Source organism: Poecilia latipinna, unplaced genomic scaffold, assembly GCF_001443285.1.
Source record: "Poecilia latipinna isolate Pla-1442-1.1 unplaced genomic scaffold, P_latipinna-1.0 Scaffold412, whole genome shotgun sequence".
Classification (NCBI taxonomy): domain Eukaryota; kingdom Metazoa; phylum Chordata; class Actinopteri; order Cyprinodontiformes; family Poeciliidae; genus Poecilia; species Poecilia latipinna.
In genome coordinates this window covers 58,651-70,811 of record NW_015113028.1, presented here as the reverse complement: position 1 = coordinate 70,811, position 12,161 = coordinate 58,651, and the positions used below count along the sequence as shown (strand labels likewise).

General features: G+C 37.2%; 2 protein-coding genes across 3 annotated transcripts in view; one reads left to right on the top strand and one right to left on the bottom strand.

Annotated features, from left to right (window-relative positions):
- The window catches only part of LOC106950623 (ATP-binding cassette sub-family G member 2), a 16,999-nt gene extending 12,396 nt beyond the window's left edge, over positions 1-4,603 (top strand). The window contains 7 exon segments of the mRNA XM_074527697.1: positions 551-633; positions 1,628-1,717; positions 1,794-1,915; positions 1,988-2,142; positions 2,402-2,491; positions 3,803-3,915; positions 4,003-4,603. Of these exon segments, the coding sequence (XP_074383798.1) occupies positions 551-633; positions 1,628-1,717; positions 1,794-1,915; positions 1,988-2,142; positions 2,402-2,491; positions 3,803-3,915; positions 4,003-4,150 (801 nt within the window). The 3' untranslated portion in view covers positions 4,151-4,603.
- Positions 4,604-4,945: 342 nt separating this feature from the next.
- pkd2 (polycystic kidney disease 2) overlaps positions 4,946-12,161 on the bottom strand; it is a 20,486-nt gene continuing 13,270 nt past the window's right edge. Inside the window, exons 6-15 of one of the 2 annotated variants that reach the window (XM_015037613.1) lie at positions 10,909-11,137; positions 10,657-10,827; positions 9,654-9,835; positions 9,439-9,559; positions 9,266-9,364; positions 8,328-8,449; positions 8,124-8,241; positions 7,477-7,637; positions 6,711-6,858; positions 4,946-5,604 (exon numbers count right to left, since the gene is read on the bottom strand). In XM_015037613.1, coding sequence (XP_014893099.1) covers positions 5,407-5,604; positions 6,711-6,858; positions 7,477-7,637; positions 8,124-8,241; positions 8,328-8,449; positions 9,266-9,364; positions 9,439-9,559; positions 9,654-9,835; positions 10,657-10,827; positions 10,909-11,137 — 1,549 coding nt within the window. In that variant the 3' untranslated portion in view covers positions 4,946-5,406. Of the gene's footprint in view, positions 5,605-6,710; positions 6,859-7,476; positions 7,641-8,123; positions 8,242-8,327; positions 8,450-9,265; positions 9,365-9,438; positions 9,560-9,653; positions 9,836-10,656; positions 10,828-10,908; positions 11,138-12,161 lie in introns of both variants that reach the window. The other variant, XM_015037612.1, reaches the window with a different exon arrangement.

The window sequence follows — 12,161 nt, the reverse complement described above, 5'->3', positions numbered from 1 at the left end:
AACCCATATATTCTCAAAAAAAGGTTTTCCAATGAAAATTTTGAAAAAGCCAAAAAAAAAAAAAAAAAAAAAAAACACACCTCACCAAAGTGCCAAAAACTTTATTGGATTTATTTTCGAAATGTTAAATTGTGCAATGATGTGGTCAATAGATGCTCAGTTGGTTTCAAATTGGTTGAAATTAGCGCTTTAGCATTGGCTTCCACTACATACCATGTTGGCATCGTGTTCATGATTCAACAATAAGAAAGACTGACTGGACAATATAGCACTGACTATAGAGAGTTCTAAGACCAAAACCACTGCTGAAAAACATAAAGATCCATTTCATATTTCCCAGAAAACACCATGATGGTCACCTAAACTTTAGAGGAAATATTCTGTGGACTTATGAGACAAAAGTGGGACTTTCTGGAAGGTCTTGGTGTCATCTGGTGTAAAACTAACACAGCCTTTCAGAAGAGAATATCATACCAACAGTCATGTTCTGGGCCTTTTCTGCTTTCAGTAATTGATGGAACTATGGATTTTGGTTTCTTTCTGTTCTCAGGTGGGAGTCAATGTTTTCCTTGCCCTCGTTGTAGGAGCCATTTTCTTTACAGTCCAAGATGATCAGAGTGGTCTTCAAAACAGGTCAGAAAAGCAAATAATTTCAAGAGAGTCTGCAGAGAATCAGGTTTAGACTTTCCCCACAGTTCCTATTTACAGAGATTCTTCACAGCCAGACTCAAAATGCAGAAAAGGCAGTTCATGGAGATGATTCACTCTGGATTTATAATAACTGTTTTGCTCAGTCAGCAGATAAATATTTAAAACTGCAGCTGCAATAAACACAAGACATATAAATAATGTAATACTGGTCTAAAGTTTTCACATATGGTTTTTGACTGGTAAAGTTGAAATGTACTTTAAAGTCCAGGTTAGTTTCTAAACATTACATCCCATTTGGTGCCCCCTTGTGGTCACAGCACATTATTTTCTGCAAATCTAACAGATTTAAAAGGTTAAAACTGCAAACAATGCTACAAAATATGTAAAGAAATATTGAATTTTACATTATTTTCTCACTTCTATTTACTATTGAATAATTACTGCATTCATTTGAATAAATGCTGATTTTATTTGCAATGAGTTGTGTTGGGATAATGTATCTAATTTTGAATATACTACCAGATAAAAAATTTCCACCACAATCCCTTTTGTTGATAAAAAAATGCAACTTTTTCATATTAATTCCATCAAGTGTTATTTTATCTTCAGAGTTAAGGTTTTGAGCAGCAGGAAGTTTCTTTCTGTCTTTTTCTCATCAGAAACTTTTCCATTTCCATACCGGCAGCCAATCAGAAAAGATGAGCATGGCTAATAAAGTTTTCTGTGGGACAATAAAGGCTATTTCTGTTTTCTGTCTCCATCTTCAATGAGTTATTTTAACTTATATTTTATAATAATGACTGAGAAATAGATTACATTTATAAAAAATTATTTTCCATTTTTCTCTCATCTTTCCTCCCCCCAGCACTTCCTGGTGGCCCCCACTATGAAAAACACTGACCTAGACAATAAAACCTTTGTAAAAGTACAGATTTGTTCCAGAAAGAGATCCGTTGTGGTTTGTTGTTCCCTGCAGGATGGGCGCGCTCTTCTTCATCACGACCAACCAGTGCTTCAGCACCGTGTCTGCAGCCGAGCTCTTCATCACAGAGAGGAACCTGTTTGTGTATGTCGTCCTGCAGGAAGACAAAACATCCATGGCTGAAAGTTTTGGACTCTTAAAATCTGCCATCTTGTCACAGGCATGAGTACATCAGTGGCTACTACAGAGTATCTGTGTACTTCCTATCTAAAATCCTCTGTGACCTCGCCATGCGAACCGTCACCTCTGTTATCTTCAGTGTGGTCGTCTACTTTTTGATCGGTAAAAATGTTCTTGATCAGCAGATCTCTGTTGTTTCTGAAGGAAAACTTAGACGATGTCCTGCCTCCTCAGGGCTGAAGTCCACAGTGGAAGCTTTTCTCACCTTCACCTTCACAGTGACCCTGGTGGCGTACACGGCCACAGCCATGACCATGGCCATCTCAGCCAATCAGAGCGTCGTCGCTCTCGCCAACATCTTCATGACCATAACGTTTGTCTTCATGATGGTGAGAATACTGTCGATGCTCGATTAAAAACAACCACATTTAACCACTTTTCTGAAAATTTGAAGGCTGGAACTTGCAATTATTTTAGTAATTGATTTTTCTGACAATTAATTGATTATTTGGCTAAAAACTTGCACATTCTACATATTTTTAATTTAATCTCTATGGTTTTTTATGCAATATTAGGAATATGTAACTCAATTCCTTTTTCCTGTGGAAAAGCGTCCTGAAGTCTCTGCATGTTGATCCGTGTTTGCAGATTTTCTCCGGTCTGCTGGTGAACCTTCCCAGCATCGTGGACTGGCTGGCTTGGCTGAAGTACTTCAGCATTCCTCGATATGGCTTCGCAGTAAGTGTGAGCAGAGGAAAACCAACAGGATAGAAAGTTTTTCCTTCAAACTAATTTTAAACATTTTCATGTTTGACACGTTTACTAAGTGCAGTGTTGCTCAGAGTTATAATCATCATATAATCATGTTACTATATCACAGTATATAGAAAGTGTCAATCATTTGCATATTTTGCCATATTTAAATATATTTCATGAATATATAATATATCATATAATACATGTATCATATATGTAATGTATAAACACATATGTGGTTTATGCTTATATAGAAAAATCTAAATATTAAATCTCCTATATATGTTCCTATATAATGCAATCTTTTTGTTTTGTACCGGTAGCTACATCTCACCTGGGAGACAGAAATCTAAAACTAAATTTGGAAAATCACCTTGTATAATTTTTAATAATTAATTTTGGAGATTTTCTTTGCAGGAAATAAGTATTTGATACAATTCTGGTTCTGGTTTTGGTCCAGTCTGCCATACAGATGTTCATCAGCAGTGTTTTCCATGAACCATAAAACTGTGCAAATTGGAATTATTAAAATAAATTTGCTTAAAAGGAAACCAGTTTAGAAGATTAAATGTTTTAGCACTAGGATGAGGTTTTTCAGCTGTATAGAAATATATTTTGCAAAACTGCAATGGCAACACTTTTTCGCATCACGAGTCACATGATTGACAGCCAGATGTTACTACTGACAGAAACGAGAAAGAAGATGACAGGAAGTAGTAGGAGAATGAAGGTTTGTTTATGTTTTTCCACCAGAGCTCTCACAGCATCACACCGTTCATAAAAAGTTGTATATCATTCTAATGTGTTGAATCCAAAGCTCTTCTGTAAAATCAACATCTACAATTTCCCCGAAACGCCACAAACATAGTCTGTCCCAAGTAGGCAGGGCTTGTCGCTCCAGTCCCTGAATGAGCCGTTGACATCTCCTCTGATAGATGATGAGGGCTCAAGTAACTGTTTACATCCGTCACTACCACGATTTTTAAGGACTTATCGCGTGAACAAACTTATTTTAACTTCTTATGTAATGCAAACACCGCAGTTGCAAAATTGTGGAATATTTTAACATTATTTCAATAATGTTGAAATATTCTGCTTTCAACATTAGCAGAAACTCAGCCAGTTTCCATTACAAAGAGCTCTCAGTTAGAGCATCCCTCAGTTGATGCTCTAACTGAGGGAAGGAGGTTGTTGAGCAAAATCCTGTTTAACAACAGAAAAAAATAGAAATCAGGAAGGAGGCAAACCTTTTTTCACTCTTGATATCAACGTCTAAATGTCATCCACATTCAGGCCTTGAAGATCAACGAGTTTGTGGGTTTGAATTTCTGCGAGGAGCCGCCGACCCAGAAAGCCAACATGTCTGCAACAACGGCGGGCTGCGGTGTGAGCGCAGCGGGCCAGATGTGAGTAAACCACCGAGGATTCGTGATCCTTCCTGGGTCACAGATCCTCCTCTGATCCAGTTACCAAGCAGAGCCGTGTTCCTCCAGGTGTACAGGTGAGCAGTACCTGGACTACCTGGGGATAGAGTACAGCTCCTGGGGATTGTGGGAAAACCACGTGGCGTTGACTGTTATGACGGTGGTGTTCCTCTTCGTCGCCTACCTGAAGCTGCGCTACATCAGGAAGTTCACCTGAATTAAAACGTAACATTTTAGGATTTATACTCTCCTACATGTGAGCACACGTTTCCATAAAGAAGCGATAAATAAAATGCTTGGCTCTGTCCGAACGTCTGGGAAGCTAGAAATTACATCTAAAGAGAATAATGTGTCAACATGGAGGAAAACTAGTCATGATTTAACTAAACAAACACTGCTGGATTTCACTCTGACCAGCAGATTCTGGAAAATAGCAGATTTTAGGAGATACAAAGTTCTGTGAAAAAGTATGTGCATCCTTTTCTGCTTCTGATTTTTTATGTTACAGTTTTTCTTCTTAACATAATCAAATGAATAATGACAGTATTATGAAAAATATTAAACTCTTAGAGTTGCTTTTGAACCATAATAAATGGAATATTGACCAACATATCTGAGGTGTTTTGATGATGGAACTCCACAAAATGTAACATTTGTTACTGGTTTCTAATTAGTAACTGTATTGTGTTTTTATGACTTTGTATTTTTGTGTTTTTATGATGTAAAGGACGTTCAACTGCCTTGTTGCTGAAATGTGCTGTACAAATCAACTTGATTGATTTATTGAAATCACAAGAATAAAGTCATAATATTGGACGAGAACGAAGTGATATTATGAGAATAAAGTCGTAATAATACGATAAAAATAGTCATAATACGAGAGTAAAGTCATATGTCAGTCCATCACATAGAGGAGATAAAAAATTATATGATTAGCTTTTTAACTCCAGATTGAATCATTCCAAAGAAATAAATGTTGTGAGCTTGTTGAACAAGAAAATAAAAATCAGACTTTTTTAATATTAAGATTTATTTGGCAAAACAGATTAAAAACAAAGAGATTGTCAATCAAGAGAGATTTTAAGGCAATAAAAATAAATGCACAGGCTTCCTGTGAACACTGTTCGCACTCCAAGTTGAAGTTTGTTTTAAGTTACAATATGTATCATAATGAAATCATAAGCTGATTAACTCAAACTTAGGTGATGAGCAGAGGCTGAGTAAATATGACGTGTTGTGTGGCCGCAGCGTTAAAAAGCAGGTGGGTATTTTCCATACACAGAATAAGCCTGCAGTTAGACTTCATCATCTTCTCTCATCAGGATAAAGCTTTTTGATTGGACAGATTCTGTCTCTAGCAAATTAAACACCTTCAGGAGCAAATTTTCTCTGAAAAATCTCCATGTTTTTTTTTGTTTTTTTTTCCCAGTAGTGTCTTTTCCGGATAGGGGTAATTCTGAACATGTCGGGTGTTTAGACGTGGACGGCTCCGTTTGAGCTGGCATCGAGGCCGTCCGTGGACAGGGAGGACGGAGGACGGGCCCGCGGGCCGACCGGAGTGTGGCTGACCTGCGAACCCAAGTCGTCTGACTCCCAGCGCTCCAGCTCCTCCCTCACCAGTCGCTCCGTCTGCTCCCTGTGGACGTCCGTGTCGCGGCCCAAACGCTCGTCCTGAAAGACAGAAAAATTATCCATTAAGTAGGGCTGAAACGATTAATCAAATTAATCATGATTAACTGACTATTGGAATAATTGTCTGTAATAATTAGCCTGTAAATATATTCTACACAGAACTCCTCAAGTTGCAGTTTTAGCTTCAAGTGGTTCAAATTCAGCAAAAAGTCTATTAGGTAGGGCTGAATCAATTATTAAAAAATTATTAATCATGATTAATCAATTACTGAAATAATCGTCAACTAATTTAGTTATCAATTAATCATTAATTAGCAGTAAACAGGATCAAAAGAGTCAATTTTCTGAAAGAACAGCTCACTTAAAGCTGTAATTAAACCAGAAAATGTGCAAAAATGTAAACATTTGCACTTAAGATTAAAAAAGCTATTTGTCTGTAATTATGTTCTACTCAGGACTCCTAAAGTGGCAGTTCTAGCTCCACCTGGTTCAATTCCTGTAAAAATAAAAAAACAACTGGGGACAGCTAGAACGATTAATCACGATTAATTGTTTATTGAAATAATCCTCAACTAATTTTGTAATTGGTTAATTGTTAACTGAAATGTATAGACTCAAAAAAAGGACATTTGCTGAAAGAACAGCACACATACAGCTGTAAAAACAGGAGCTGAATTGTTTATTTACTTGTATATTTTAATTATTTTTAACATTTTAGAAATAGGATTAAGTGATTAAATAAAAAATCTGCAGAATGTGCCAGTTTTTGAAAAATCCAATTACTTAATTAATCAATTACAAAAATAACTATTAGCTGCAGCTGTACTATGAAGTTGTATATTTTCTGTTCAGAGCTTCCATTTGTACCTGATTTAAGACATTTATACGTTTCAGGAAAATAAATTAAAAACTGAATTGAAAGTTTACAAAACAGCCAAGTAAGGCAGGGTTTCAGAATTTATCCAGAAAAAATTATTTAAGGGAAGCTAAGAGTGCAAAACGTTTACAGTTAGCAAAAATGCTAAAAAAATTTTTTGGCTCCGCTAACATTAGCTTAAGATTTGTTTGTCGAAAAGTTTGGTTTTTAGGGCTATTTTTCTAAAATGAGGAGCCTGAAGTATCAAACACAATCTGGTGCTTCTCACCTCCATGACTCTGTCCAGCAGCCGGCCCAACACGTCTCTTCTTTTCAGCTTAGCTCGCTCCATTCCCTCCAGCTTCACTATGACAGCGTCGATCTTTGACACGATGCTGCCGAAGGAGTGCTCCATCTGGTCCACTCGCCTCACCAGCCTAGAAAACCCAAAGGATCCAGATTCAGTTTGTGTTTTTATGAAACGGCATCAGGACTCAATCTGATGGTTTTAGTTTTAGGAAACAAGTTTGTCACCATCGATACCAATCAGTAACGGAGTACCTCAGGGCTATGTTGTTAGATGACTCCCACTTGGTCAAATCATCTTCTCATATGCGTCTAAATTACATTTCTATGCAGATGACACAAATTTATTTCAACTCTAAAGACCAAATTAAAGCCTGAATGTGTGAAACTCTTATTTAAAACTCTTTGATCTGGTTCCAAAAGAACTGAGAACCTTTTGGAAACAGGGAGGCGATCCTTCTGTCATTCGGTCGAAGGTTTGCAGTCTTGCTTTCATCTCTGGTTTGTCTACTGATTCTTCACTAAATTCACGTTTTTCCCCCCCAGAAAACCAACTCTGGACTCCCTCAAGAATGCCTTCTTTAGGGTTGAAACGATTAATCAGATTAATCACAATGAATCAATTATTGAAATAATCATCAACTAATTTAGCAGTGGATTGATCATTAACCGGAGTATAAAGCCATTTGCTTAAAGAACAACGTTACTCAGAGCAGTGTTTAAGCCAGCGGGCGGACTGATCTGCATACACTTGAAACTCTTCGTATGAGACGCCGCCTGAGCTGCTGCCGCGCCGACGGGAACTGTGACCCGAGTCTTCATCATCGTCCTCCTCCGAGTCGTCCTGCGTGCGAGGGAAGCTGCGCCCGCTGCTGGGTCGGGTCAGCGAATTTCGCTCCAGCTCCAAGTCCTCCTAGCATATGAGCAGAAACACACTGAGTGTCTGCACGACAAAAAGCAGAAAAATCTTACCAGGTACTTCTGGACTGGTTTCTGCTGCAAATACACTTAAAATGAGACAAACTAACTTACCAGTAACTATTCAGTAAGATATAGGAACTTGTTTTAAGACAAGTAATTCCTTACTGTTGATGAAAAACTACCAGTAATGTCATTGGCAGATTATTTCACTTATATCATGGGAAAATGTCTTGTTATAAGCGAAATAATCTCCTAATGGAAAAAGTATTTTAACAATACAAGGAATTATTTACTTCAGCCCAGCTCCTTTGTCTTGCTGAAAAGTTACTTGTTAGTTTTTTCTAATTTCAAGTATAATAAGATATTAACACTTGAAACAAGACCAAAACTACTTGATAAGATTTTGTGTTTTTGCAGTGTGCAGCTGTTGTTTTTCCTCATCCCAAAGGAAGCAGGCGTTCGCTTCGTCTCTCACTCTCTCTTTCTCCAAGTCGTCTCTCATCTGCTGGTGTTCATGCTCCGTCAGTTCCGGGTCGCCGACCTGATCGTATTTAGCAAAGATGGCCTGAATCTCTGCGTCTGTGTGGCCCTTTCTGAACCAGATAAAAACACAGACCACATGAGTGACAAGCTGTATGCATGCAGAAACTAGCGTCACTGATGCGAGGCTCTCAGTCACCCTTTAAGATCCTGACGCAGCTCATCAAAGTTCATTTTACTGCTCGCTTGTTGCAAACCACTAGAGATTTTGTCCACCGGTGTTTTCTTCAGTCTTAACTTCATCAAAGCTTTGTTGCAGCCCTGCAGGGAGGAAACGAACTGAATTACAACTTTAAATAATTACATCTTTAAATAAACACGCTCATACGGTTGATTTGGAACAAGTCCCACTGGCTTACACTGCATGCTTTTACCTCCTTTTCATCTTCAGTATTCAGCATTTCAGTCATTAGCTGCCCATTGACCATATAATTGCACAAATTGGAATTATGAAATTAAATTTGCTTAATGAAAGCATGTCAATTTTGAAAAGACTAACATTTGTTGGTGCTAATATGAAGTGCTTTTTCAGCTGTATCGAAATTATTGTATTCTGCAAAACTGCAAAGGAAACATTTTTTCGCATCACACAAGTCACATGATCAACAACAGGATGTTACTACTGGTGGAAATGACAAAGAAGATGACAGGAAGTAGTTGTTTTTTAATGACTTATTAAATTCACGTGTGAATTTAACTACATTTCTTATTTAGTGGAAACACCGCAATCATAAAATTATATTTTTTCAACATTAGCGGAATATCAACAAAGTTATGCACACATTTGTAGTGGAAACGCAGATAATGTTCTCATTATCTGTCACTCTGTGTCGTATTTAGTTTATTAGTATTGTTGTAAAGGTCTTGCCATATCTGTTGATTCCTTTGAATGTATTATTTATTTCAGTATTTTTTTACCTTTTCATATACAAGTAAAAAACAAACAGAAACCCACAATTCTGGATAAACAAAAGACAAAAATCATGACAAAACTAATACAAAATACTGTATCTTGCATTTATGCTAGAAACAGGGACTTAAAATAAAACGAGATAAATATGCATTTTAGTTTGATACCTTCTTGATGAGGTCAGTCATTTCCATCTCACACCTCTGCTGGGACATGTCTGCCTTCACCTCAGAGTAGGTGTCATTGATGATAGCCAGGAACATGTTCTGTACGGACAAAAATGTTTTGGTTCTGTCGCTCTCACAGTAATACGTTAAAGCCATGTGTAAGCTTCACTTACCATTAATATAAAGAAAATAAAGAAGACAAATGTTGTAAAATAAACAGGTCCGAGCACTGGGTTTGCCTCCTCAATCTCTGAGAAGTCAAAGTCTCCCAGAATGATGCGGAACTGAGTGAATCTACGCAAAACACAAAACATCAGACCTAAATAAAACAGAAACGTGTCTCAAATGAAATGCTGCTGGATTTGTGAGATGAAACTGTTTTTCTTACACGCTGGCTTGGAAAGTGCTGAAATCATTGACTTGTGTCCCAAACACCAAGTAGGCGAGCTGTGCATACGCCAGGAAGATGATGAAGAACATGATGGCGAACCCGGTGAGGTCTTTGGCGCAGCGGGACATGGTGGTGGACAGCTGACTCATGGTCTTATTGAAGTTGATGAACTTAAACAGCTGGTGGAGGTGAAGAACGGGACGTTAGAATAAGGAAAGCACAGATCAACCTTTTTCACTTCCGATACCGATATCTGTGGTTTGGTATGTCAGCCAATACAGATCCGATACAGAAAAACAGAGTTGAATTAACTTAAAATGTTTCTGTTTTTTAAATACAGACATAAATTCACAGACTTATAAATTTATTTGATAACTCTGCACACTTAAACAAATAGCTTAAGTTTAGTCAAACATGTAAAAACAAAACAACTTTAATGTGTTCAGACAAAAAACAGCCAATCTAAAATAAAAAATAAAGAAAATGGAAAAAAAGAAAGGTTCAGAAGATGCAATTAGGTATTCTAATTAAAATAAATAAGACATGCAGCAAAAAAATTATTCAAAATTCCTAATGCAGAGGATTTTGAATGATTGAATATGCCCAAAACTCAATTTTAGTCTGCTTAATATTTTTGTAAATTTATATTTTGAATAGTTGTTTTTAATATAGAAAATGCCAGGCAGCTAAGCTGGCCTCAGAATTCAAATTTCAGAATTTTTTGCACAAACCTATTTTTGTTTAAATATAAACTGATGGAATTTGATGCAGTATGGATCCTTAAAATTGTTTTAAATAAATATCTGATTAGTTTACACTGTATTTCTTCTAGTTCTCACAGTTTAAACAAAATCAGACATACACTGTCACCGATACTCAATCTCTAACCTTTTTTTTATAAATATGGGGACTGGTACAGCTACTCATATCAGATGGGTGTATCTCCAGTTAATATGGGCATTTTTAGAGTAAAGCTGAATTGCAGGAGGAGGATTTGTACCTTGACCCAGGAGAAAAACACAATAACAGCTGCCAGGTTGTTGAACTGGGCCTGGAGGCTGGCCAGAGGCTCAAAGCTGGGGTGAGCCATGTAGTTCTCCAACAAGCCGCTCAGCAAGTTTCGGGCCATGGCTGTTCTGGTTATGTTCATAATAATGGCCACAACACTCAACTACAATGAAAATAAAATAATTAAATTGGATTAATATGATTTCAACTGGATTAATTGTTAAGATGAACCTTTGATACGAACCACAACGATCAGAATGTCAAGGCAGTTCCACATGCTCTTGAAGTAGTGCAGCCGGTGGATGTGGATTTCCAGAACTTCCTCCACAACGTAGTAGAGGATGAAGAGGCAGAAGGCCACCTCACACACGCCCACAAAGTAGTCCCAGCTGGACACGTATCGGACCAGACGCACCGTCTGGAAGTGCCAGGAGGTCACAGCCCCCCCGGTGGCAGGGAACTCCACCAGCAACCTGATGGACCCGGACATGCAGGTTCATTTCATGTTGGATAATTCTAGCACATTGCAAACCACAAAATCTACTTTTGGTCCAATTTCTAGTGCAAATATCTCACTAAACTTAAAGTAAGACGAAACTAACCTATAAGTAACTTTTCAACAAGATATATCAGCTTCTTTTAAGTCAATAATTCCTTAATATTGATGAAATGTGCTGGTTGCATTTTCAGATGATTTCACTTATAATATGGGAAAAATATTTAGTTATAAGTGAAAATAATCTGCCAATGGAACAAAAACTTTTAATCAATTTTAAGGATCTATTGACTTCACATGAGCTTCTATATGTTGCTGGACATAAATCAGATCAAATCAAATTGTATTTGTATACCACATTTCAGCAGCAAGGCATTTCAAAGTGCTTTACATCATAACAAACACAAAAACACAAAGTCATGCCACATAGAATCAACAATCAAAACATTACAATAAGTCAAGTGCCATCACTAAATTTGTAATTGATTACGTTTCGAATACAACTCTAAACAGGTGGGTTTTTAGTCGAGATTTAAAGGCACTCAGTGTTTCAGTTGTTTTACAGTTTTCTGGAAGTTGGTTCCAGATTTATGGTGCATATAAGCTGAATGTATTAGTAACTTAGTTTTATCTTAGTGTACTAATAGACTTGCACTAGACTCTAGTCCAGACCAATAACACTTGGTAAGACTTTGCGTTTTTACACTGTAAGTACAAATAAACTTAATTGATTGATTGATTGATTGATTGATTGATTGATTGATTGATTGATTGATTGATTGATTGATTGATTGATTGATTGATTGATTGATAGGTCTGGACAATATAACTGAAAAACGTATCATGAAATAAGCATTTCAATCAGCAATGAGTGAGTCACTACATAACCAAAGAATGAGTGAGTCACTACGTGACCAAAGAATGAGTGAGTCACTACGTGACCAAAGAATGAGTGAGTCACTACGTGACCAAAGAATGAGTGAGTCACTACGTGACCAAAG